Genomic DNA, 25,852 nt, shown 5'->3' with positions numbered 1-25,852 from the left:
TATAACCATGTAATAACCCTATTGCATGTCATTTCTCTGAGGCTGGTCACCCGTCTCATCCATGTCCTTCTGTGCTATACAGCAAATAAAACCTTCACGTAGGGGGTGATAATCTTGAATTTAGTCTTCTCCAGACAACATGCAGGTGGATGTTCTATTTAAAAACTCTCCACCCATCACGCATGAATGAAGAATTGTTATTGAAGTGTTTTCTGTACCTGGTGTATTGCCTCTTAGTGGTGTACGATACCCCCATCTAGTGGTATCTCTACGATCCTGTGTTATTTATTCTGAGGAAATGTTCACATGGTATAAGTAAAATAAAGTAATAATTGATTATATTTCTTTGTTCGCATTTGTACATTTTGTCTATAATCTAGTTCATGCATTGTACTAGGTATTATACTAGGAACTGATTTATAGATTTATAGATGTGACATATGTAATTATCCTGGAAATAGAACCCAGGTGTGTGTGCCGACAACTTTACACTGAAGATGGCCTGATGCCGAAACGTTTTATTTTTTTGTTCACCTTTTATTTATGCACTTTCTTTTGCACTATGATTTTATTGGGGAGCCATGATGTTATAATAAACATCTTTATTTTGTATTCACGTCTTAGTTTTGGATGTATTCATTTTTTCGACAGTGTGTGGGTCTCCATCTCTTCCAGTATTCTTATATTGACTTCTACGCACCTGGAAAATACACTATTCAGTAGTAAGGGCCTTATAATCGCCTGACGGCCATTGGCGGTTCTAGACCATTTCAACTGGGGGGGCCAAGCTGGGGCCAGTTGTACTGTTAGAGGGGCCAGTTACATTAGACTTTATTGTTGTCATATCGTTTTCTTCACTGCATTGCAGACATTAGCAGGCAAAAGACCATGTTCATAATCATTAGTGTTCCGCGTTGCCACTGTCTAATAACGGATGTAAAAAAAGTAAAAATTATTTCATACTCCACATTTAGGGGGTTCACAAAGGGGTCCGAAATTGTTGTCACAGGGGCACCCCCCCCCCCCTTGCTTCCAGGCTGCAGCGTCCCCTTCTGACGCATGAAAGACAAAAACCAGGAGAGGCTGGAGCGTACGGATGACAGCAATCTCTCTCTCCTTTCTCTCTCTCTCCCTGCCCCTCTCTTTCTCATTTCCTCTCTCTCTCGCTCTCTCTCGTCACCCATTTTGCGATAGCCTAATTGAGGAAAGCGCCACGAGCCACTTTGAAAGACACTTGAAGCTCACCGGCAGGTTCCGTCACTCGTCCGACTGTCACACACGACAGACATCAGTTCTGCAGCTCCGAAGCAGAGTGAGCTTTCTGAAATACATGTAGGTACCTGAATTTATCGCGCATTCTAAATTGTACATTCTAAATAATTTTATGGGACCTTAGACGCTTTGTTTAATCTCAATGGATATCCAACTATTCAACGGATTCCTCTGTTATTGAAGGTAATTATAATGATACATTTTTGCCTATTTTTTCTGATACTATTTTTTTCTTATTATTTTGCGATAACTTTATACAACACCTGCTAGGCTGCTCTCTTATTTTACCATTCCATTGGGAATTCGTATTAGCCTATGTTTGGTGAACCTGAACATTTTGGGGGAGGGGGGGGGTCTTGAATAGGCTACTTTTCTTCAAGTAAAATACCCCCATTGTGTATGCTAGTAGGCTATACCTTTAGTTTTTCTGGGAATTTACTTCTTGACTCTGACATGCGTTATTGCAACTGTATCGTTAGCCTATATTTTGCAAATAACACTTTAGGCTATCCAAATAGCTTAGGTCTTTTTGAAACTTTTATAGGGATAAAACACGATTTTTTTCCTCTGTACCTTATAAATGTTCAGTGTTGGGGATGTTGGGGAGCAGTGAACTACATGTAGTGAACTACACTTGAAACAGCCTAGCTTTTGTGTCTAAAAGGCTAAATGACACATTCTGTTAACATCTGACTGTGATCTGTTCTTGCAATTTGTAATCATTTCAGATTCAGATAGGATCGTACACTAAGTAGTTTTATTTGGATAGTCTAGTTTACATTTTATTTATGTTAACTAATGTGAACAACGTGATTTGCAAATCCAATCAGTTTTCAACTGTTGATTCAACGTCATCAGATTATTTTCTTTAAATGTAGAAATGACGTGGAAACAACGTTGATACAACCAGTTTTTGCCCAGCGGGTTGGATGTAGTGAACTACTTTTTCAAAGTAACTTTAGTTAAGTAAACTATAGGCTTTTCTTAAGGATATCATTGGTGTAGCTTAACGTCTTCCAGTGTGTAGTAATTGGTAGCTTGCTAAACTAGCCTGCTATATTTTCAGAGTAGCTTCCCCAGCTATGTAAATGTTTTGGCAGGTAGGCTACGCTCCTATTGACAGTAGAGAAAGAAATGTCCATCTCTCAACTTTCACCTTTAAACACTGTTTGAATAGGCTACACGTCCTATCCAGGCTATTCATTATAAACAACATCACTTTCGAAGTCAAGATCCTCAAAAATGATTTCCCCTAATTCAACGGCTTCACATGCCGCCATAAAAAAAGATATGCCTACAATAGGGAAACATTGAAGATAATTGCTTATGGAGATGGGGTCGAGAATAATTTGAACAGCAAACATATGTAAGAAAAGTTGATAAGCAGCCCGTCACATCCAGAGCGTTTCCATGGAGAGTTATTAAATCCCTAGGACAAAAACAAGTCATGCATATAACAGCGGCACGTCAGAAAATAATAAATACATTTATGCGCAATTGTCACATTTAATACCTACCGGAGCGTAGTGGTGAATTCATTATTATACCAACTGTATGTTAATACCACTGCCTCTGTTCATGGGCTACATGCTCGCGCGCGCGTGTGTTTCATCGCGATTTGAAATTGAAGAAGGTTAAAAGGAAATCAACAATTATATAGGCGGGGGTGGGGGGGGGGGGGGCAGATAAATATCCATCAAATCATGCAGTGTGCCTCTGGTAACAACCAACTCTGGAAGAGCGGTCACATTCAGGTCTCATCCGGGTTCTCACATTTACTTGTCATAATAATAATGGATACACTCCACATTCTCACAGTCAGGCTACATTTGGTTTCCATATTAGTATTAGTAAATTACAAATGTGTAGTATTAGCATAATGTTGCCCAGAGAAACTACCCACTGGGCACAGACGTCAATTCAACGTCTATTCCACGTTGGTTCAACCAGTGTTTGCCCTGTAGGTAGGTGGCCGTTGGATCCATGCAGTGTGTGTGAGAGAGAGAGAGATGAGAGTGTGCGTGTGTTTGTCTGCCAATAGCCGACTGCAGAAGAGCGAGCAGTTTCACACCGTTGAAACTGGCTGATGACTGCATTGACTAGCTTACAACTGAACTCACCGTGTATTGGTCGCTTCACCAGTTTCTCAACGGAATCCTTGTAGCATACCAGCTGGTCTGTAGCCTAATTCCGTGAACAGTCTCTGTCACCGTGCATTGCTTTGACTGATATTCCGGTTAGACCACCGATAGACTCGTTTTATTCCGTTGCTGGTTGAAAAGGTCCGAAAGCGCGCAGCCAGCAAGCAACGACGGGGTATGTTGCTACGCAGCTGATATGAGATAGACACAATAGACCGACGAATAGTGTAAAAGAGAGAGATGAGGTGATGACTCACTGAGACAGCGTGGACAGAAAACAAGACGAGGAACTCTATTCTTGTACTACCTACGGCATCTCGGAATCTCAACAGGAACCAGCAGCCAGCGGATGTCAGGTCTGTCTGATTTACTTCGATTGAAAATGTACATGTTTTTATGGATATACCAGTAGGCTGCCTGAGATAAATACGATGGAGATTGTGGAGTTTATTTGTGTTGATATTCACTATTCGTCAATTATGGACGACGTGCAAATATGACAACTGACACAACGTTTGCCTCTAAAACTTTCCCCAGTCAGTGACGGGACGATTTGTAGCGCGCGTCTTTTGTGGAATGGATAGTGCGTCAAGGCGCGCAGCATCAATCGTTTTCATATAGACACTGTCCAAGGTCCCTAATGAACTCAAATACTCTCTTTCAAATCAAATCACATTTTAATGGTCACATACACATGGTTAGCAGATGTTATTGCGAGTGTAGCGAAATGCTTATGCTTCTAGATCTGACAGAGCAGCAGTATCTAACAAGTAATATCTAACAATTCCACAACAAAAGCTAATGAATATGGCCTCTCTCTCTCTCTCTCTCTCTCTCTCTCCTCTCTCTCTCTCTCTCTCTCTCTCTCTCTCTCTCATCTCTCTCTCTCCTCTCTCTCCTCTCTCTCTCTCTCTCTCTCCCTCTCTCTCTCTCCCTCTCTCTCTCTCTCTCTCTCTCTCTCTCTCTCTCTCTCTCTCTCTCTCCCTCTCTCTCTCTCTCTCTCTCTCTCTCTCTCTCTCTCTCGGTGTTTTGTGAGCTGCATCATTAGTGTGGGGATCACTCAGTTCCCACATGTGATGGACCCCCAGCAGTGTGATGGAGGCCATGTGTCAGAGGGGTTGTAACACTCCTGGTAATGGGGACCAACTGGCCCCCCTCCTGCCAAACTGGTCCGCCCTGGAGTGTTGAACGGTGGTGGGGGCCCCTCAGGTCCACACCAGGGCAGGCAGGACGAGACAGGGGGAGCCCAGGGGTCAGAACACTTCAGCCCCCAAACTCAACCACACCCGCACCCACAACCCAAGAACTGGCATAATAGAGGTAAGACTGAAAAAGAAGAGTGGGGGCGCGAGAGGGAGGGAATGGATGAATAGAGGGGGTGAGATGGGTGAATAGAGGGAGGAATGGGTGAATAGAGAGAGGAATGGGGTGAATAGAGGGGTGAGATGGGTAAATAGAGGGAGGAAATGGGGTGAATAAGGGGAATAGAGGGGTGAGATGGGTGAATAAAGGGGTGAGAATGGGTGAACAGAGGTGGTGAGATTGGGTGAATATAGAGGGAGGAATGGGTGAATAGAGTGGGTGAGATGGGTGAATAGGAGGGAGGAATGGGTGAATAGAGGGTGGAATGGGTGAATAGAGTGGTGAGATGGGTGAAATAGAGGGAGGAATGGGTGAATAGAGGGGTGAGATGGGTGAATAGAGCAGTGAGATGGGTGAATATAGGAGTGAGATGGGTGAATAGAGGGGTGAGGTGGGTAAATAGAGGTGTGAGATGGGTGAATAGAGGGAGGAATGGGTGAATAGAGGGGTGAGATGGGTGAATAGAGCAGTGAGATGGGTGAATATAGGAGTGAGATGGGTGAATAGAGGGAGGAATGGGTGAATAGAGGGAGGAATGGGTGAATAAAGGGAGGAATGGGTGAATAGAGGGGTGAGATGGGTGAATAAATGGGTGAGATGGGTGAATAAAGCAGTGAGATGGGTGAACAGAGTGGTGAGATGGGTGAATAGAGGGAGGAATGGGTGAATAGAGTGGTGAGATGGGTGAATAGAGGGGTGAGATGGGTAGATATAGGGAGGAATGGGTGAATAGAGTGGTGAGATGGGTGAATAGAGGGGTGAGATGGGTGAATAGAGGGAGGAATGGGTGAATAGAGGGAGGAATGGGTGAATAGAGGGTTGAGATGGGTGAATAGAGGGAGGAATGGGTGAATAGAGTGGTGAGATGGGTGAATAGAGGGAGGAATGGGTGAATAGAGGGGTGAGATGGGTGAATAGAGCGGTGAGATGGGTGAACAGAGTGGTGAGATGGGTGAATAGAGGGAGGAATGGGTGAATAGAGGGGTGAGATGGGTGAATAAAGGGGTGAGATGGGTGAATAGAGCGGTGAGATGGGTGAACAGAGTGGTGAGATGGGTGAATAGAGGGAGGAATGGGTGAATAGAGTGGTGAGATGGGTGAATAGAGGGAGGAATGAGTGAATAGAGGGAGGAAAGGGTGAATAGAGTGGTGAGATGGGTGAATAAAGGGAGGAATGGGTGAATAGAGTGGTGAGATGGTGAATAGAGGGGTGAGATGGGTGAATAAAGGGGTGAGATGGGTGAATAGAGCGGTGAGATGGGTGAACAGAGTGGTGAGATGGGTGAATAGAGGGAGGAATGGGTGAATAGAGTGGTGAGATGGGTGAATAGAGGGAGGAATGGGTGAATAGAGGGGTGAGATGGGTGAATAAAGGGGTGAGATGGGTGAATAGAGCGGTGAGATGGGTGAACAGAGTGGTGAGATGGGTGAATAGAGGGAGGAATGGGTGAATAGAGTGGTGAGATGGGTGAATAGAGGGAGGAATGAGTGAATAGAGGGAGGAAAGGGTGAATAGAGTGGTGAGATGGGTGAATAAAGGGAGGAATGGGTGAATAGAGTGGTGAGATGGTGAATAGAGGGGTGAGATGGGTGAATAGAGCAGTGAGATGGGTGAATATGGGGTGAGGTGCGTAAATAGAGGGGTTAGATGGGTGAATAGAGGGAGGAATGGGTGAAGAGAGGGGTGAGATGGGTGAATAGAGGGAGGAATGGGTGAATAGAGGGAGGAATGGGTGAATAGAGGGAGGAATGGGTGAATAGAGGGGGGAATGGGTGAATAGAGGGGTGAGATGGGTGAATAGAGGGAGGAATGGGTGAATAGAGGGAGGAATGGGTGAGTAGAGGGGTGAGATGGGAGAATAAAGGGAGGAATGGGTGAATAGAGGGGTGAGATGGGTGAATAAAAAGGTGAGATGGGTGAATAGAGCGGTGAGATGGGTGAAAGTGAGTGGTGAGATGGGTGAATAGAGGGAGGAATGGGTGAATATAGTGGTGAGATGGGTGAATAGAGGGAGGAATGGGTGAATAGAGGGAGGAATGGGTGAATAGAGGGAGGAAAGGGTGAATAGAGTGGTGAGATGGGTGAATAGAGGGAGGAATGGGTGAATAGAGTGGTGAGATGGTGAATAGAGGGGTGAGATGGGTGAATAGAGGGAGGAATGGGTGAATAGAGGGAGGAATGGGTGAATAGAGGGAGGAATGGGTGAATAGAGGGGGGAATGGGTGAAAAGAGGGGTGAGATGGGTGAATAGAGGGAGGAATGGGTGAATAGAGGGAGGAATGGGTGAGTAGAGGGGTGAGATGGGAGAATAAAGGGAGGAATGGGTGAATAGAGGGGTGAGATGGGTGAATAAAGGGGTGAGATGGGTGAATAGAGGGAGGAATGGGTGAATAGAGGGGTGAGATGGGTGAATAGAGGGAGGAATGGGTGAATAGAGGGGTGAGATGGGTGAATAAAGGGTTGAGATGGGTGAATAGAGCGGTGAGATGGGTGAACAGAGTGGTGAGATGGGTGAATAGAGGGAGGAATGGGTGAATAGAGTGGTGAGATGGGTGAATAGAGGGAGGAATGGGTGAATAGAGGGAGGAATGGGTGAATAGAGGGAGGAAAGGGTGAATAGAGTGGTGTGATGGGTGAATAGAGGGAGGAATGGGTGAATAGAGGGGTGAGATGGGTGAATAAAAAGGTGAGATGGGTGAATAGAGCGGTGAGATGGGTGAATAAAGGGGTGAGATGGGTGAATAGAGGGAGGAATGGGTGAATAGAGGGGTGAGATGGGTGAATAGAGGGAGGAATGGGTGAATAGAGGGGTGAGATGGGTGAATGAAAAGGTGAGATGGGTGAATAGAGCGGTGAGATGGGTGAAACAGAGTGGTGAGATGGGTGAATAGAGGGAGGAATGGGTGAATAGAGTGGTGAGATGGGTGAATAGAGGGAGGAATGGGTGAATAGAGGGAGGAATGGGTGAATAGAGGGAGGAAAGGGTGAATAGAGTGGTGAGATGGGTGAATAGAGGGAGGAATGGGTGAATAGAGTGGTGAGATGGTGAATAGAGGGGTGAGATGGGTGAATAGAGGGAGGAATGGGTGAATAGAGGGAGGAATGGGTGAGTAGAGGGGTGAGATGGGAGAATAGAGGGAGGAGATGGGTGAATAGAGGGAGTGAGATGGGTGAATAGAGGGAGGAATGGGTGAGTAGAGGGGTGAGATGGGAGAATAAAGGGAGGAATGGGTGAATAGAGGGGTGAGATGGTGAATAGAGGGGTGAGATGGGTGAATAGAGGGAGGAATGGGTGACTAGAGGGAGGAATGGGTGAGTAGAGGGGTGAGATGGGAGAATAAAGGGAGGAATGGGTGAATAGAGGGGTGAGATGGGTGAATAGAGGGAGGAATGGGTGAATAGAGGGGTGAGATGGGTGAATAAAGGGTTGAGATGGGTGAATAGAGCGGTGAGATGGGTGAACAGAGTGGTGAGATGGGTGAATAGAGGGAGGAATGGGTGAATAGAGTGGTGAGATGGGTGAATAGAGGGAGGAATGGGTGAATAGAGGGAGGAATGGGTGAATAGAGGGAGGAAAGGGTGAATAGAGTGGTGAGATGGGTGAATAGAGGGAGGAATGGGTGAATAGAGTGGTGAGATGGTGAATAGAGGGGTGAGATGGGTGAATAGAGGGAGGAATGGGTGAATAGAGGGGTGAGATGGGTGAATAGAGCAGTGAGATGGGTGAATATAGGGGTGAGGTGGGTAAATAGAGGGGGGAGATGGGTGAATAGAGCGGTGAGATGGGTGAATATAGGGGTGAGGTGGGTAAATAGAGGGGGGGAGGTGGGTGAATAGAGGGGTGAGATGGGTGAATAGAGGGGTGAGATGGGTGAATAGAGGGGTGAGATGGGTGAATAGAGGGAGGAATGGGTGAATAGAGGGAGGAATGGGTGAACAGAGGAGGGAATGGGTGAATAGAGGGGTGAGATGGGTGAATAGAGGGAGGAATGGGTGAATAGAGTGGTGAGATGGGTGAATAGAGCGGTGAGATGGGTGAATAGTAGGGTTGTAAAACGAGGAATTTTCCAGGTAAAATTCCAAATGTACCAGTAAACTACTAGAATTTTGGAAAATTTCAAGAATTCCGGGGAATTTGCATGATGCTTTAGCTTTTCATTTCCAATGCCCTCTGCTTCTATCTGGATGCTGTGAAATGATTGGCTGTGATGTGTATCCGTCATCCCAGGAAGCCTGCTGCCTGTGATGTGTTTGGTGGAGCACAGAGAGAGCCCGGTCCTGGCAGTGGAGGCTGAGAGTAGAGAGGAGCATGCAGAGTTTGTACTGGTCAGGAGAGACCTGCTGTTTAACCAGCTGATAGAGATGGCTTTACTGGCCCTGGGCTACTCTCACAGCTCAGCAGCACAGGCGAAAGGTACACACACATGCTCACCAACACACACACTCACACACAGACATAAATCATGGTCACACACACACACACACACACACACACACACACACACACACACACACACACACACACACACACACACACACACACACACACACACACACACACACACACACACACACCTTCTCTTCCTCCAGTGTCAGTGTTTGTAACACAGTGTTTGCGTGTGTGTGCGTGCGTGTGCGTGCGTGTGTGTGTGCGCGTGCGTGTGCGCGCGTGTGTGTGTGTGTGTGCGTGCGTGTGTGTGTGTGTTTGTGTGTGCGCGTGCATGTGTGTGTGTGCGCGTGTGTGTGTGTGTGTGTGTGTGTGTGTGTGCGTGCGTGTGTGTGTGTGCGCGCGAGCCTGTGTGTGTGTATGTGTGTGTGTGTAGGTTCCATCCAGGTGGGTAGGTGGAACCCTGTCCCTCTGTCCTGTGTGACTGATGCTCCTGATGCCACTGTGGCTGACATGCTGCAGGACCTCTACCATGTGACCACCCTCAAGATTCAGCTCACCAGGTACACCATCATCTCTTGTGGACAGACATACGTAACATAAATGGTATCCAAACGTCTGTCTACAGACTATGAGATGGGACAACTAACGAGGAACATTGTTCCGGTGCGCTGGTTTTGTGTCACTGGTTATTTGGATGAATCACAATTTCGCAAGGCGCTGCATTTTTTGAATTTCTGAAGAGGAGGGCACATGTGACCCATAGACTTCCAGGAGACATGTGGAGAGAGGGGGGGGTGGAGCTACCAAAGAGGTTTTGGCACCTGCAGTAGATCCGCATGTCATACCTCCACCCCCAGAACCTAATCCAGTAGTTTACATTAGATTTTTGTTTCTGGGTTGCCGCGATTAGGTAGACCAGGACACAGCTTCTGATGCTACATCTATCAACCTGCTTTCAGTGGGGGTGTGTAGTGGCAGGAAATGGTTGGTGTGAAAATCTGCTTGGCTGCATTCGTGGTTCATGATATAATAATAATTCACCATTCTGAAAACACAGCAGATGTGTTGTGTGAAGTAATTAACTAATAACTACCACCAGGTGAGGCAGGCCGGCAGGCACACACACACACGCACACACACATAGGAACACACCCACAGAAACACGCAGTCAGCCAGTCTAAATCTAAAAGCCGAGGGCCCCCACAATTTCAGACAGCTTTTTTATTCATTTGTCAATCTACTTCTCTTCCACCCACCTCCATCTCTCTTCATCCACCTCTCTCTCTCTCTCTCTCTCTCTCTCTCTCTCTCTCTCTCTCTCTCTCTCTCTCTCTCTCTCTCCTCTCCTCTCTCTCTCTCTCTCTCTCTCTCTCTCTCTCTCTCTCTCTAGTTGTCCCATGTTGGAGGACCTCCCTTCAGAACAGTGGAGTCACTCCACAGTGAGAAACGCCCTGAAGGAGCTATTGAGAGACATGAACCAGAGCTCACTGGCCAAAGAGTGCCCTCTGTCCCAGGTACAACCAATGATTTATATATACACTAGATGACTGATAGGAGGCGCTGTGTTGAAGCCACAGCTTAGCCATCTTGGCACTCCTCCACCGTTGTAAAAAATATTTTGGAAGCTACAGAAATATATTTATTAATGTATACATAAATTTTTTACAAATGTATTCTATTACAGACACCTTAATGCATATTTTACATTATATTACGTGACCTAAACATAAAAATAAGAAATGAAAAATATATAACAAAAATTTCCTTAAAGGATATTTTTAGAGATTACTAATGTTACTGTCCCCAATCAAAACAAAAAAATACTTAATTTTGTCCAACACACACACAGGCATTAACATGTACACGCACACACACTCACATAGGCACAAACACGTACACACACACACAAAGGCATAAACACATACATACACACACAAACAAACACACACACACATAGGCATAAACACGTACACACACACACACACTCACGCACGCACAAACACGTACAATCACGAACACACACACACACACACACACACAAACAGGCATAAACACATGCACGGATTGCTGAGACAAATAAGGTCTGCGGGCAGAGAGAGATATAAGGGATGTTTATCTTTTAATAGGGATAAGCGTCCCATCAATGGGGCAGTTGTAAGTCATGCAGCGCCGTGTGTCACGATCGCAGATTTTAGAGAAACAACGAATGTCGGTACATATAAGTGTCTTATGTCAGCTGAAAGCTTAAATTCTTGTTAATATAACTGCACTGTCCAATTTACAGTAGCTATTACTGCGAAAAAGTGCCATGCTATTGTTTGAGGAGAGCTCCTAACAACAAAACACTTTTTTCACCGCGATAGCTTTGATAAATTCACCTCTGAAGGTGAAATGTGTACTTACATTCTGAAATCTTGCTCTGATTTATCATCCCAAGGGTCCCAGAGATAACATGAAGTGTCGTTTTGTTAGAGAATATCCTTTTTCATACCCTAAAAAGGTCCATATAGCATGCATGATCGATTTTGTATTTACTCTCGTTCAATTTGCAAAGAAAGGAATCTGTGAAAATCTAACCCTAATGTTGTTTCAACCAGTCAAATTACGTTCGTATTTATTCCTCAGAGATCCTAGAATGGAACCAGACTTCACTATATCATTAGGAGTGTAGTATATCCTATAGGACACCATTTCAAAGATGGTGGTAGAAGATTTTTTCTTTGTATTTTCTTCTACCAGATCTATTGTGTTATATTATCCTACATTCAATTCACATTTCCAAAAACGTCAAAGTGTTTCCTTTCAAATGGTATCAAGAATATGCATATCCTTGCTTCAGGGCCTGAGCTACAGGCAGTTAGATTTGGATATGTCATTTTAGGCGAAAATTGAAAAAAAGGGGGCTAGAGCCATGCTGCATCCCGTTACCTACAGCTCTGCTGGCACATACTATACCACTGTACCCTTCTGCTACTGTCTGTCTCTTCCTAGTCAATCTCTGTCTTTCTCTTTATTTCTTTCTGTGTGTGTTTCTCCTACTTGTTGCATGCCCAGCCTTTAGCTCAGTGGGCTAAAACAGTCTTGTATCACGCAGGCAGGTGACCCAAGTTTGAACCCAGTTGGCCACACATACACAGCATCTCACTCACACGCTGAATTTCTTTCCACACACACACACACACACACACACACACACACACACACACACACACACACACACACACACACACACGTAGAGGCACCTAATGTTGGAGAACAGATGGATGTGTCTTGTGAATATTTATAACAATCAAAATAGTCTGTCTGTTACTCACCCTGAGAGCAACAACTACAGCCTCAGTCTAATAAACAGACATTGTCTCCCTCTCTCTTTCTCTCTCTCTGACTCTGCCCCCCCCCCCTCTTAATTCAATGGGCTTTATTGGCATGGGAGACATATGTTTACATTGCCAAAGGAAGTGAAATAGATAATAAAGAAAAGTTTCTCTCTCTCCCTCTCCCTCTCTCTCTCTCCCTCTCTCTCCCTCCCTCTCTCTCTCTCTCTCTCTCTCTCTCTCTCTCTCTCTCTCTCTCTCTCTCTCTCTCTCTCTCTCTCTCTCTCTCTCTCTCTCTCTCTCTCTCTCTCTCTCTCTCTCTCTCTCCTCTCTCCCTCCTCTCTCTCTCCCTCTCTCCCTCTCTCAGTTATTGGAGCAGATTAGAATAAATATGAAGTGATTAAAGGTGTAATCAGATGTTAAGATGACACAGGATTGTCTTGAGGGATTAACTTCAGCATCCATTTCTTAAATGACAGATGACACCTAGATGAGGTAGCATACACACACACTCAAACACACACACACACACACACACACACAAACTCATCTGTCTTTATTAAAGAGTTTACCTGGGGGTGTGTTTTAATAACCCTGTTCTGAGTCCGTTATCATCAAACATTCTATGTTCAGCTGAGACACACACACCCAGGGAGAGAAATGGAGTCTGTTAAAACTGAGACAAAATGAGAGACAGAGCAATTATTTAAAATGTGATTCGTTACTTGTTTGTCGCTTTTATTGAAACTGTTGTATAATAAGTTATTTCTGACTTCAAATGCAATTCTTGCCCAGTTCTCGAGCTCTGTTGCCAAGAGGAAAATAGCCTGGGCCTCAGGCTAGCGTATGTACAGTATATAACATGCATTATATTTAATAGACTGGGCCTCAGGCTAGCGTATGTACAGTATATAACATGCATTATATTTAATAGACTGGGCCTCAGGCTAGCGTATGTACAGTATATAACATGCATTATATTTAATAGCCTGGGCCTCAGGCTAGCGTATGTACAGTATATAACATGCATTATATTTAATAGACTGGGCCTCAGGCTAGCGTAGGTACAGTATATAACATGCATTATATTTAATAGACTGGGCCTCAGGCTAGCGTATGTACAGTATATAACATGCATTATATTTAATAGACTGGGCCTCAGGCTAGCGTATGTACAGTATATAACATGCATTATATTTAATAGACTGGGCCTCAGGCTAGCGTAGGTACAGTATATAACATGCATTATATTTAATAGACTGGGCCTCAGGCTAGCGTATGTACAGTATATAACATGCATTCTATTTATTAGACTGGGCCTCAGGCTAGCGTATGTACAGTATATAACATGCATTATATTTAATAGTTCTATATGTTGCATTGATCTGCTGTGGTTTAGTATTCATAATGCTTTTCCCTGCCACTGTTACGACTCCATCTTCTATTTTCTTTGTGTCTTTTGTCCCTCTCTCTCAGAGTATGATCTCCTCCATTGTTAACAGCACCTACTATGCAAATGTATCGGCCTCCAAGTGCCACGAGTTTGGCCGTTGGTATAAGGACTTCATGAATACCAAAGGCATCATGGGTAAGACTACAGGGGGGCTTAAAGGGGTAGTTCACTTATATTGATCCTCAATGCTATTGTTAGCAAATAGCAGCTTTGACTATTGATATTTACTCCCCCTCTCATTTCCATCTCTCTTCCTTCATCCCTCTCTCCACTATTCTCTTCCTCACTTCAGAGATTGACAGCTTCTCTGACCAATCCCAACCGAGCTCCACCCACCCATCAACCAAACAACCATTCCCAGGCAGGACAGCCGAGCAGGTCTGCTCCTCGCCCCTCCCCTTACCTCACGGGGGTGCCACCCACATTTCTGGGCGTAGTTGTCTGGCCCCAAGTCTCTGCCCCCCGGGGCTGGTGACCGCCCCCCTCAGCCCCCAGCTAGTCAGCCCCCAACAGATAGTCATGGCCCAGTTCCTCAACCAGCAGTATGCAGTCAGCCATATGCTAGCCCAGCAAAGCCTGTCTGTATCTGTCTCCACCTCCCCCCACCAGTTCCTCAACCACCCCCCTGTTGTGAGGCCTCCCCCCTCCCTGGCCCTAGCCAAGGGCCTCGACCCCCAGCCCCAGGCTGGACCACCAAGACCCGGGTCTGGGTCCCAGAGCCAGGTGTGTGGACCATCAGACATCTCATGTGAGATCTACCAGTGGGTGAGAGAGGAGCTGAAGAGAGCAGGCATCTCCCAGGCTGTATTCGCCCGTGTGGCCTTCAACAGGACCCAGGTAGGAGACAGACAGGGAGATAGGGGTACTGTATGTATGGGACTGTGCTGTAAACTAAGGGTTAGGGATTAATTAGGGGGTGGGGTTGGTGGAGGACAGAGTGTTATGATGTGTGTAAACTGTGTGCTGGTGTTATCGGATTGAGTGTGTGCGCTTGTGCATGGTGATTAGCTCTTGGCATGGCCTTTGCCGCATTGTCTGTTCTGTGTGTGTGTGTGTGTGTGTGTGTGTGTGTGTGTGTGTGTGTGTGTGTGTGTGTGTGTGTGTGTGTGTGTGTGTGTGTGTGTGTGTGTGTGTGTGTGTGTGTGTGTGTGTGTGTGTGTGGAATACGTGTGCTGGTGAATGTGTGTGTGCTCTGTCTGTGTGTGTGTGCGTGTGTGTGCCAGCTCTTCTCTGCAGTAGGAACACATGCCAGCGGTGAAGCAGCTGCTGGGCCAGCTAGTCACGCTCCCTCAGAGAGTCCCTACCTCTCCCTATCTAATCACACTTCCCCAGAGAGTCTCTACCTCTCCCTCTCTAATCACACTTCCCCAGAGAGTCTCTACCTCTCCCTCTCTAATCACACTTCCCCAGAGAGTCTCTACCTCTCCCTCTCTAATCACACTTCCCCAGAAAGTCTGTACCTCTAAAATCACACTTCCCCAGAGAGTCCCTACCTCTCCCTCTCTAATCACTTCCCTCAGAGAGTCTCTACCTCTACCTCTCTAATCACACTTCCCCAGAGTCTCTACCTCTAATCACACTTCCCCAGAGTCTCTACCTCTACCTCTCTAATCACACTTCCCCAGAGTCTCTACCTCTACCTCTCTAATCACACTTCCCCAGAGTCTCTACCTCTACCTCTCTAATCACACTTCCCCAGAGAGTCTCTACTCTCCCTCTCTAATCACACTTCCCCAGAGAGTCTCTACCTCTCCCTCTCTAATCACACTTACCCAGAGTCTCTACCTCTACCTCTCTAATCACACTTCCCCAGAGAGTCTCTACCTCTACCTCTCTAATCACACTTCCACAGAGTCTCTACCTCTCCCTCTCTAATCATACCTCCCCAGAGTCTTTACCCCTCCCTCTCTAATCACACCTCCCCAGAGTCTTTACCTCTCCCTCTCTAATCACGATTCCCCAGAGAGTCCCTACCTCTCCCTCTCTAATCACACTTCCCCAGAGAGTCTTTACCTCTCTACTCACACTTCCCGAGATTCTCTACCTCTCCATCTCTAATCACACTTCCCCAGAGTCCCTACCTCTCCCTCTCTAATCACACTTCCCCAGAGAGTCTTTACCTCTCTAATCAAACTTCCCAAGATTCTCTACCTCTCCATCTCTAATCACACTTCCCCAGAGTCCCTACCTTTCCCTCTCTAATCACACTTCCCCAGAAAGTCTTTACATCTCTAATCACACTTCCCTAGATTCTCTACCTCTCCATCTCTAATCACACTTCCCCAGAGTCCCTACCTCTCCATCTCTAATCACACTTCCCCAGATTCTCTACCTCTCCATCTCTAATCACACTTCCCCAGAGTCTCTACCTCTCCCTCTCTAATCACAGTTCCACAGTCTCTCCCTCTCCCTCTGTTTGTCTCCATCCCTCCATTATGCTTTCTCTCTCTCATCTCTCTATCACTCTCTGTCCATCTCTCTATATCTTCTTTTCTCTGTCCATCACTTACTAGCTTCCTTTCTTTTTATATTTCCTATATGTATTTCCACCCTTCCTCTGTATCCAACTTCATGACATCTCCATGTGACAGGTCTATCCCTTGTTTTTCTCATTTCATTTAAATCTTTCTCCTTTCCCTATTTCATACCTCCCTCCCTCCCTCCCTCCCTCTGTCTATCCTGTCTGCTCCTGCTGTTAGAAGGCACTCACATTAATGGCTTCTAGAGAGACCTAGCCCACTGTTACTATTACCGTCATTATCACCAGCATCATCATGGGTGTCATTATAATGATCACAGACCGCCATTATAGCCACCTGCCCTGTATTTCTCTGTCGCTGTGACAACTGGGGTCTGTGAACAGGTAGAAGGGAGTGGGGCAGAGGAAGGAATGTCTCACCTGGGCAAGGTGCCAAGGAGTAGAGTGGACGGGGCTTGGCTTGGAGTGTAAAGACCCTATTGGAGTGTGAAGGCTTAATAGCTAGTGTGTGTGTGTGTGTGTGTGTGTGAGGAGTGAGGGGGGTCTACATTAGAGGGGTATAGTCCTAAGAAAATGACATATATTTTGGGCGGGAGGGAGGATAGAGCAACCCCCTATTAGAGCCCCATTGTATGGAAGAGTGAGTGACTGCTGTACGAGCAGGAGCTGACAGATAATAACTTAATAAGGGACGAATCTGTTTAATAGCAGTGTTTTAGAAGGTGTCTGGAGTTGGTATCTGCTATGTTTACTCTAGCACTGTGAAGGGAAAAACTACCTGTGAGGACGTGTGCTTTCTGGGTGGGTGTGAGTCTCTATGTTCAGAGGTTATCCTAGTCTAGACTAATGGCCTTCAGCCAGTTTTAGTATGAAACTTGCAGGTTGACATTTTTTCGCTTTTTTAATGTTAGAGTTAGACATTAGGGTTAGCAGTGTGGTTAAGGTTAGAGTTAAGGTTAGGGTTAGGTTTAAAATCAGACTTTATGACATTGTGGCTGTGCCAGCTATTGACCACTCTACAGAGCTGCCTCCAGAACAACATTCATGACCAAAACGCTAACCTGCACAAAACTTTCCATTAGGGTTTTGTTTGATGGTGTTAATAATTTATCTTTATCAAACATTGTCTATAAGTTTCTCTTGGCCTGGTCAACATTACAGGGCTGCTACCCTGGAAGCGTAACTTGCCAAGTGTGACACACTCTCATTCATTTAAATCAGGGGTCTTCATCTTTCTCTTGCCCAGGAGCCCCCACCCTGGTTGATAAAGTCATTCATGCTTTGCCTGGCTACACAAACTCCTTGCTCCGGCCAAACTCTACAACACGCCCATGGACATTAGTTTATTCTCCACAATGAGTTTGGATCTGAGTACCTCCCAACGATTTCTAGAATGGAAATCCATCCTAGAACGCCTGATTGGTCACAGAAACTGGTGGGTTGGGCCAGAGCCAGAACACACGTGGGCAAAGCGGCATGGAGAAAATTTGTCATTGGCTTTCATACTCTGATTGAACCAATCGCTGATGGCTTTGGTTTGTACAGTGCCCGTCGTCACCACAAATGACTTCAATGATGGCAGTCTCAAACTGAAGTATGTAGCGAACGACAGAGCTGTGGAACAATTCAGTTTGAGTCGTCACGCAAATTCCTGCTCTGCTCATGCCGACAAACGTTGCATGTCCAGTGTAGCAGCTGTTTTCATGACGTAGTGATTCTATTTCTATGGTGTGTATCTTGTCTTCATGTGTCTTTCTATCCTGTGTGCCAGGGCTTGTTGTCTGAGATCCTGCGTAAGGAGGAGGATCCTAAGAGCGCGTCTCAGTCTCTCCTGGTCAACCTGCGGTCCATGCAGAGTTTCCTACAGATACCGGAAGGTGACCGCGACCGTATCTACCAGGAGGAGAGAGAGAGGAGTCTGACCACGTCGACCATTATCAACCATTCATCCAACAACACTACCCCACCATGCCACACACAGGTCAGACAGACAGACAGAGCGAGATGGAGTGTGTGTGTGTGTGTGTGTGTGTGTGTGTGTGTGTGTGTGTGTGTGTGTGTGTGTGTGTGTGTGTGTGTGTGTGTGTGTGTGTGTGCATGTGTGTGTGGGTTGAAGTTATATCTTGTTCATGATAGTCTAAGATGTATTCCTCTGATGTTTCAGACCAGAAAGGAAGAGGGAAACTTTGTTAAGGCTGAAGATTGGCACTCCCAGGTTTCCATTGTATTTCCTAAAGTAAGCTCTCTCTCAAATTGTAAATGCTTTATAGCCAAAGTGACAATGGCAACATCTCTGCTAATCGAACTGAAATCAGAACAGAAATATCTTTACTAATCAAACGATACAGCTGTTTTAGTAACCACATCAACGCCTCTCTCCCCTCTCTCTCCCCTCTCTCCCCTCTCTCCCCTCTCTCCCCTCTGCAGGTGAGGCTGTCTCCAGTAGCAGTAGTAAACAGAGGGGTGAAGAACGAGGGATGTGTTCTAAACAGAAGGGTGAAGAGCGAGGGATGTGTTCTAGACAGAGGGGTGAAGAGCGAGGGATGTGTTCTAAACAGAGGGGTGAAGAGCGAGGGATGTGTTCTAAACAGAGGGGTGAAGAGCGAGGGGTGTGTTCTAGACAGAGGGGTGAAGAACGAGGGATGTGTTCTAGACAGAGGGGTGAAGAACGAGGGATGTGTTCTAAACAGAGGGGTGAAGGACGAGGGATGTGTTCTTAACATCAACAGTTCCATCTATGAGGAGATCCAACAGGAGATGAAGAGAGCCAAGGTTTCTCAGGCCATGTTTGCCAAGATGGCCGCATCCAAGAGTCAGGTACACACAGACACGCACACACAACACACACAAGCACACAAGCACACACACACACACACACACACACACACACACACACACACACACACACACACACACACACACACACACACACACACACACACACACACACACACACACACACACACACAGGAAAGAGAGTATGGTACTCACTGACTGGGGGATGCCTATGGAAACAATGCTAATCTTGGACTGAAACAGAAGAAAACGTTCATTACAGATTGATATTAGTAAGTGTGTAACACACACACACATTTCCGCAAGTCCCTATAATATGAGATTTGGTATGTGATGTATGAATTTGTGAAAACATCTTTACACAGAGCCACGTTGGGCAGTAACCGGTTGTGTAGCAAATGATCCACTAGCATGTGCAGTCTCTGGAGAGCTCTGATCACTGCATCAGACCGTTATTGTTCTATAAATCACCAGTTTACACACACACATTAACACGCACATGTCACACACATGCGCACACACTTATACACAAACACACACACACACACTTGAACACACACCAAATGCGTGCCAACACACAGACACACTGGTGCTTCCATTGTGCTAGTTTTCCAGGCAGAACCATAAGCTTATTATTGCCTTTTGTTTTGGGATAATTTCCCTCTGTAGAATGGAGGGATTTCTGTCTTTCTCTCTCTGCCTTTCTTTCACTCTCTTTCTTGCTTCACGTCTTGCCTGTTTGGCAGGCAACACCATATTAGAGCTCACGTTATTGTAGGGCTGTTTGGCAGGCAACACCATATTAGAGCTCACGTTATTGTAGGGCTGTTTGGCAGGCAGCACCATATTAGAGCTCACGTTATTGTAGGGCTGTTTGGCAGGCAGCGCCATATTAGAGCTCATGTTATTGTAGGGCTGTTTGGCAGGCAGCGCCATGTTGGAGCTCATGTTATTGTAGGGCTGTTTGGCAGGCAGCACCATATTAGAGCTCACGTTATTGTAGGGCTGTTTGGCAGGCAGCACCATGTTGGAGCTCACGTTATTGTAGGGCTGTTTGGCAGGCAGCACCATATTAGAGCTCATGTTATTGTAGGGCTGTTTGGCAGGCAGCACCATGTTGGAGCACACGTTATTGTAGGGCTGTTTGGCAGGCAGCGCCATATTAGAGCTCACGTTATTGTAGGGCTGTTTGGCAGGCAGCGCCATGTTGGAGCTCACGTTATTGTAGGGCTGTTTGGCAGGTAGCACCATGTTGGAGCTCACGTTATTGTAGGGCTGTTTGGCAGGCAGCGCCATGTTGGAGCTCACGTTATTGTAGGGCTGTTTGGCAGGCAGCACCATATTAGAGCTCACGTTATTGTAGGGCTGTTTGGCAGGCAGCGCCATGTTGGAGCTCACGTTATTGTAGGGCTGTTTGGCAGGCAGCACCATATTAGAGCTCACGTTATTGTAGGGCTGTTTGGCAGGCAGCACCATGTTGGAGCTCACGTTATTGTAGGGCTGTTTGGCAGGCAGCACCATGTTGGAGCACACGTTATTGTAGGGCTGTTTGGCAGGCAGCGCCATATTAGAGCTCACGTTATTGTAGGGCTGTTTGGCAGGCAGCACCATATTAGAGCTCACGTTATTGTAGGGCTGTTTGGCAGGCAGCACCATGTTGGAGCTCACGTTATTGTAGGGCTGTTTGGCAGGCAGCACCATATTAGAGCTCACGTTATTGTAGGGCTGTTTGGCAGGCAGCACCATATTGGAGCTCTTTGTTGTATCTTCTCACTGCATCTGCATGGCTTTGTGTGGTATTGCTGGGCTACGGCCAGGTGTGTGTGTGCCACAGTAATTGTGTAGAGGACAAGAGCTTGGCACTGTCGCTGCTTTCCTGCGCTGCCTCCTCTCCCTCGCTATCCCCTCCTCTCCTTGGCTGGCCTCTCCTCTCCCTCACTATCCCCTCCTCTCCCTCGCTGCCTCCTCCTCTCCCTCGCTATCCCCTCCTCTCCCTCGCTGTCCCCTCCTCTCCCTCGCTGCCTCCTCCTCTCCCTCGCTGCCTCCTCCTCTCCCTCGCTGCCTCCTCCTCTCCCTCGCTGGCCCCTCCTTTCCCTCGCTATCCCCTCCTCTCCCTCGCTGCCTCCTCCTCTCCCTCGCTGGCCCCTCCTTTCCCTCGCTATCCCCTCCTCTCCCTCTCTGCCTCCTCCTCTCCTCTGGCTCCTGAGAGAGAGAGAAGTGTTCTGCTTGATGTTGACTAGTAGTTTGAACTGTAGTTATTTTATATAAAACATCAATAACAATGTTGTTTTCTGGTCATAAAAACAGAAGCTGTGTTTCAATATCTACAAAAGATAGTATATTTTAGTATCTTACTTGAATGGGTTCTGGGAAGGTTTGTATTTATATTCTATGGGTTCTCTGACCGGATTCTGATGTGGGTTCTGTGTGTTTGTTCTGCAGGGCTGGCTGTGTGAGCTGCTGCGCTGGAAGGAGGATCCGTCCCCGGAGAACCGAACCCTGTGGGAGAACCTGTGTATGATCCGGCGCTTCCTGAGTCTGGCCCAGATGGAACGAGACGCCATCTATGAACAGGAGAGCAACACTCTGCACCAACACTGTACAGACAGACTCACACAGCTAGTCAACAACAACACACTGGTCAGTCTACTCTGGATAGCCTACATACACACGTACACGCATGGAAGCACACACACGCACACAACACAAACACAATTCTACAGTGTAAATGTACATGCATATATGCACACTCAAATGTGTATATCATCAGCTCCCATTGGTTTGTTTGTAACTTAACATCCATCTGTCTCCACCAGCTCCAACGCCACTCCCCATTGCAACAACAACACCATCAACGAACACTGACCGCTCTGTCCCAGCTGCCCTTGCAGCCCCAGGCGGAGCCTCGCCTGCCACCACGACAACCATCCACAGCATCACCGGCCGAAACTGAGGGGGGTAGGGGGCAACTGAGGACCTGGTGGGGGAGTAGTCAGGGTGATGGGAGGGACGAGGACATTACTGGCAGGGGCTGTAGGGGTTGGGGCCAGGGCAGGGTTAGGGGGGTGTGTAACAATGACAAGAAAGGGGGAGAGGGACGGTGGGCGGGGGGCAGACAGACTAACGGCGAGGGCGATGGTGGGAGTGATGGCGAGGGGTTTCGGGTGTCCCGGGAAGCGCAGGGGATCCTGCAGAGCTTCATCCAGGACGTTGGTCTGAACCCAGACGAGGAGGCTGTCCACACCCTGTCAGCCCAGCTGGGCCTGCCCAAACACACCATCCTCAGCTTCTTCCACACCCAGCACCACAGCTACACTCACCAGAACCATAGACAGCACTACAGTGAGATCCACCAAAACCACAACCAACATCCGAGCCAGGACCACAACCACAGAGAGAATCACAACCAACACCACACGGACCAGGACCAGCTCTTCTATAATGGAGCAGGCCCAACCCAGCCTAAGAGAACTACAGGGGGGGAGTGGACCATAGATCTCGCTGGACAAATGGGGGGAGGAGGGGAGGATATGGAGCGGGAAGGGGAAATAGAGGGGAAGGGGGAGGAGGACGCCATTTTGAAAGAGTTGGATGTGAGCAGTCAGACTAATGCCGTCGCCACCCTAGAAGAGGAGCAACATGATTCTAACCAATCTGAGACTGCCCAACCACATGACTCTGATGAATAACATGACTCCATCCACTAGTTGTCCCCTTTAACCCAATGAGAAGGCATCAATTTGATAGACTCATCTAGCTCTGCAGAAAATAACATTAGCGTTTTCTGGAGAACTGTAGTAATTTATGATGTGGTGTTATTGGCGTTTCCCTTATTTGTAATGAAATTATGTAGTTATACATGTATGCAGAGTTATTTTAAATGCCCAGTGCAGTCAAAAACTAGATTTTCCTGTGTTTTGGATACATTTCCACACTGAGGTTGGAATAAAACAGTGAAATTGTGAAAAGTATGATAATGCCCTTTTAGTTTTTAGTTTGCCTGTTTGGGTGGGGGGGAGATTTGGCCTGCCTGGTGACATCACCAGACACTAAATTAGTTAATACACCAATAAGAAAGAGAGTTCCAAACCTCTGCCAATAACAGCTAATTTTCAGTTTTCCCCTCCTCACTCAGACCACTCCCAGACAGTCCTAGCAAAATTTTTGCTTGAGAAATTGTTTCTTTTTGACCATTTTAACTAAAACAATCACAGTAAGGTACTTAATTGTTACCTACAAATTCTTTGATATTGAGATAAAAATGGCTGCATTGGACCTTTTACTGTTGAGGATCCAATTTTAAAGACATTATGCCAACAAATGCCTTGTTGTATGTGGCACTACCCATCTGTTTTATGCCTAGATCATCCTCTCTGGATTTAAAAGACATTGAAATGTGAATATTTATATTGATCCACTGGCAACAGCTGTATTATAGACACATGATACAGTATAGTGTTTTGGTTTCTTTCTCCTTTACAAAACTCTGACAACTATGCTTTCTTACATCGATCTGTCATAATGTCCACTTACTTGTCTCTTTGACTGACAGTAAAATGTAAAAGTGTCTTAAAGTCATTGCTGATCAACATAGTTGAGGGACATCACTCAAATTTTGTATGCAAATTATTTCACTCTAGCAAATGTAGTGTAGGTCAATTGCCTAATTGTAGAAGAAAAGGCTAAATATGCAAAGGGTGTGTGTGTGTGTGTGTGTGTGTGTGTGTGTGTGTGTGTGTGTGTGTGTGTGTGTGTGTGTGTGTGTGTGTGTGTGTGTGTGTGTGTGTGTGTGTGTGCATTAATTAGTTCCTGCCTTGTCTTCTTTTGATTAACTCTACCATCTTTCAATCTGTTTTTGTTGAAAATAAAATGTAGTATTTGTTTTAAGAGTTCATTCCATTGATGCATGAGTTATATTTGAAGTGGTCGTTTTAAACAGCAATGCATTGGATTGCAGAATGACATTAAAGCTGTGATTTACTATTTGTTTCATCACACATTAAACAGTTCTAAAATGGAGCTGCTGATGATGAGTGTTTCTGTAATATGGTACAAATCTCCTATCTCCATGCTGAACCACAAACCTCCTGATCAGTCAACTTGACTTTTACCAGACAGACTAAGCTAGGTAGATAGGCATGTTCTCTCCTGCTCAGTTATTATTCCATTGAAAAGAAATGAACTACTGTTAAAAGTTGTTTTGGTTAGAAGTCAATCTTGTCATTTCACAATGAATGTAACATGGGGAAATGGTAAATAACATTTCACATATTAGTGACCTGTAAGATCCAAGGTCGTGGGAGGGTCAGTGTTAATGGCTTGAATGGCAGCTACAGCTTACTGTGATTACAAGCAAAAGTTTTCCAATACCATGGAATCATAAAACTTCTTATCAGACATGACTGGAGATGTGTGTGTGTGTGTGTGTGTGTGTGTGTGTGTGTGTGTGTGTGTGTGTGTGTGTGTGTGTGTGTGTGTGTGTGTGTGTCTGTGTGTGTGTGTGTGTGTGTGTGTGTGTGTGTGTGTGTGTGTGTGTGTGTGTGTGTGTGTGTGTGTGTGTGTGTGTGTGTGTGCATTAATTAGTTCCTGCCTTGTCTTCTTTTGATTAACTCTACCATCTTTCAATCTGTTTTTGTTGAAAATAAAATGTAGTATTTGTTTTAAGAGTTCATTCCATTGATGCATGAGTTATATTTGAAGTGGTCGTTTTAAACAGCAATGCATTGGATTGCAGAATGACATTAAAGCTGTGATTTACTATTTGTTTCATCACACATTAAACAGTTCTAAAATGGAGCTGCTGATGATGAGTGTTTCTGTAATATGGTACAAATCTCCTATCTCCATGCTGAACCACAAACCTCCTGATCAGTCAACTTGACTTTTACCAGACAGACTAAGCTAGGTAGATAGGCATGTTCTCTCCTGCTCAGTTATTATTCCATTGAAAAGAAATGAACTACTGTTAAAAGTTGTTTTGGTTAGAAGTCAATCTTGTCATTTCACAATGAATGTAACATGGGGAAATGGTAAATAACATTTCACATATTAGTGACCTGTAAGATCCAAGGTCGTGGGAGGGTCAGTGTTAATGGCTTGAATGGCAGCTACAGCTTACTGTGATTACAAGCAAAAGTTTTCCAATACCATGGAATCATAAAACTTCTTATCAGACATGACTGGAGATGTGTGTGTGTGTGTGTGTGTGTGTGTGTGTGTGTGTGTGTGTGTGTGTGTGTGTGTGTGTGTGTGTGTGTGTGTGTGTGTGTGTGTATATGTATGTCTGCTCACGTGCACACTTACACAAACACTGACGCATAAACACACACCCACATGGTCACATGCACAGTTAATCAGAGTTATTTATCAGACACGTTTTACTATTGAAAACAAATTAACATTTATTGTATACAAATTAAGACTGACCTATGCCCATAAACATACACTTTGACCTTAGTTTATAACGCATCAGCAAATCTATTAATAGATGGGTAATTCCAAGAAATTAGTGCCTTTTCCGTCCACTTTGATATTTTAAGTAGAAATTGGGCACCAATATTGAATTTTAAAAGCCTTTTATATTTAATGAAGTGCCCTTTAATATAGACAACATGGAGAATTAAATACATCAGATTTTGTATATG

At 45.7% G+C, this 25,852-nt stretch overlaps 1 protein-coding gene across 1 annotated transcript; it reads left to right on the top strand.

The window, feature by feature from the left end:
- The first annotated feature begins 9,011 nt into the window (after positions 1-9,011).
- Positions 9,012-25,002, top strand: LOC106588885 (DNA-binding protein SATB1). The gene is made up of 10 exons (XM_045709772.2): positions 9,012-9,190; positions 9,600-9,726; positions 10,557-10,680; positions 13,957-14,068; positions 14,226-14,770; positions 18,184-18,393; positions 18,577-18,648; positions 18,840-19,229; positions 21,651-21,848; positions 22,025-25,002. The coding sequence occupies exons 1-10, from the start codon at positions 9,022-9,024 to the stop codon at positions 22,895-22,897; spliced, it is 2,820 nt and encodes a 939-aa protein (XP_045565728.2). The 5' UTR covers positions 9,012-9,021; the 3' UTR covers positions 22,898-25,002.
- The last annotated feature ends 850 nt before the right edge of the window (positions 25,003-25,852 follow it).

The sequence above is a fragment of the Salmo salar genome, chromosome 27 (assembly GCF_965601325.2).
Source record: "Salmo salar chromosome 27, fSalSal1, whole genome shotgun sequence".
Taxonomy (NCBI): domain Eukaryota; kingdom Metazoa; phylum Chordata; class Actinopteri; order Salmoniformes; family Salmonidae; genus Salmo; species Salmo salar.
This window is presented reverse-complemented; position numbering and strand designations above follow the sequence as displayed.

Excerpts from the sequence above, each read along its gene's own strand:
- LOC106588885 (XM_045709772.2), top strand. The coding sequence starts at position 9,022 with ATGTGTTTGGTGGAGCACAGAGAGAGCCCGGTCCTGGCAGTGGAGGCT. Across the intron at positions 14,069-14,225 it reads GAATACCAAAGGCATCATGG|AGATTGACAGCTTCTCTGAC; the intron begins GTAAGACTACAG and ends TCCTCACTTCAG. Across the intron at positions 14,771-18,183 it reads TGGCCTTCAACAGGACCCAG|GGCTTGTTGTCTGAGATCCT; the intron begins GTAGGAGACAGA and ends CCTGTGTGCCAG.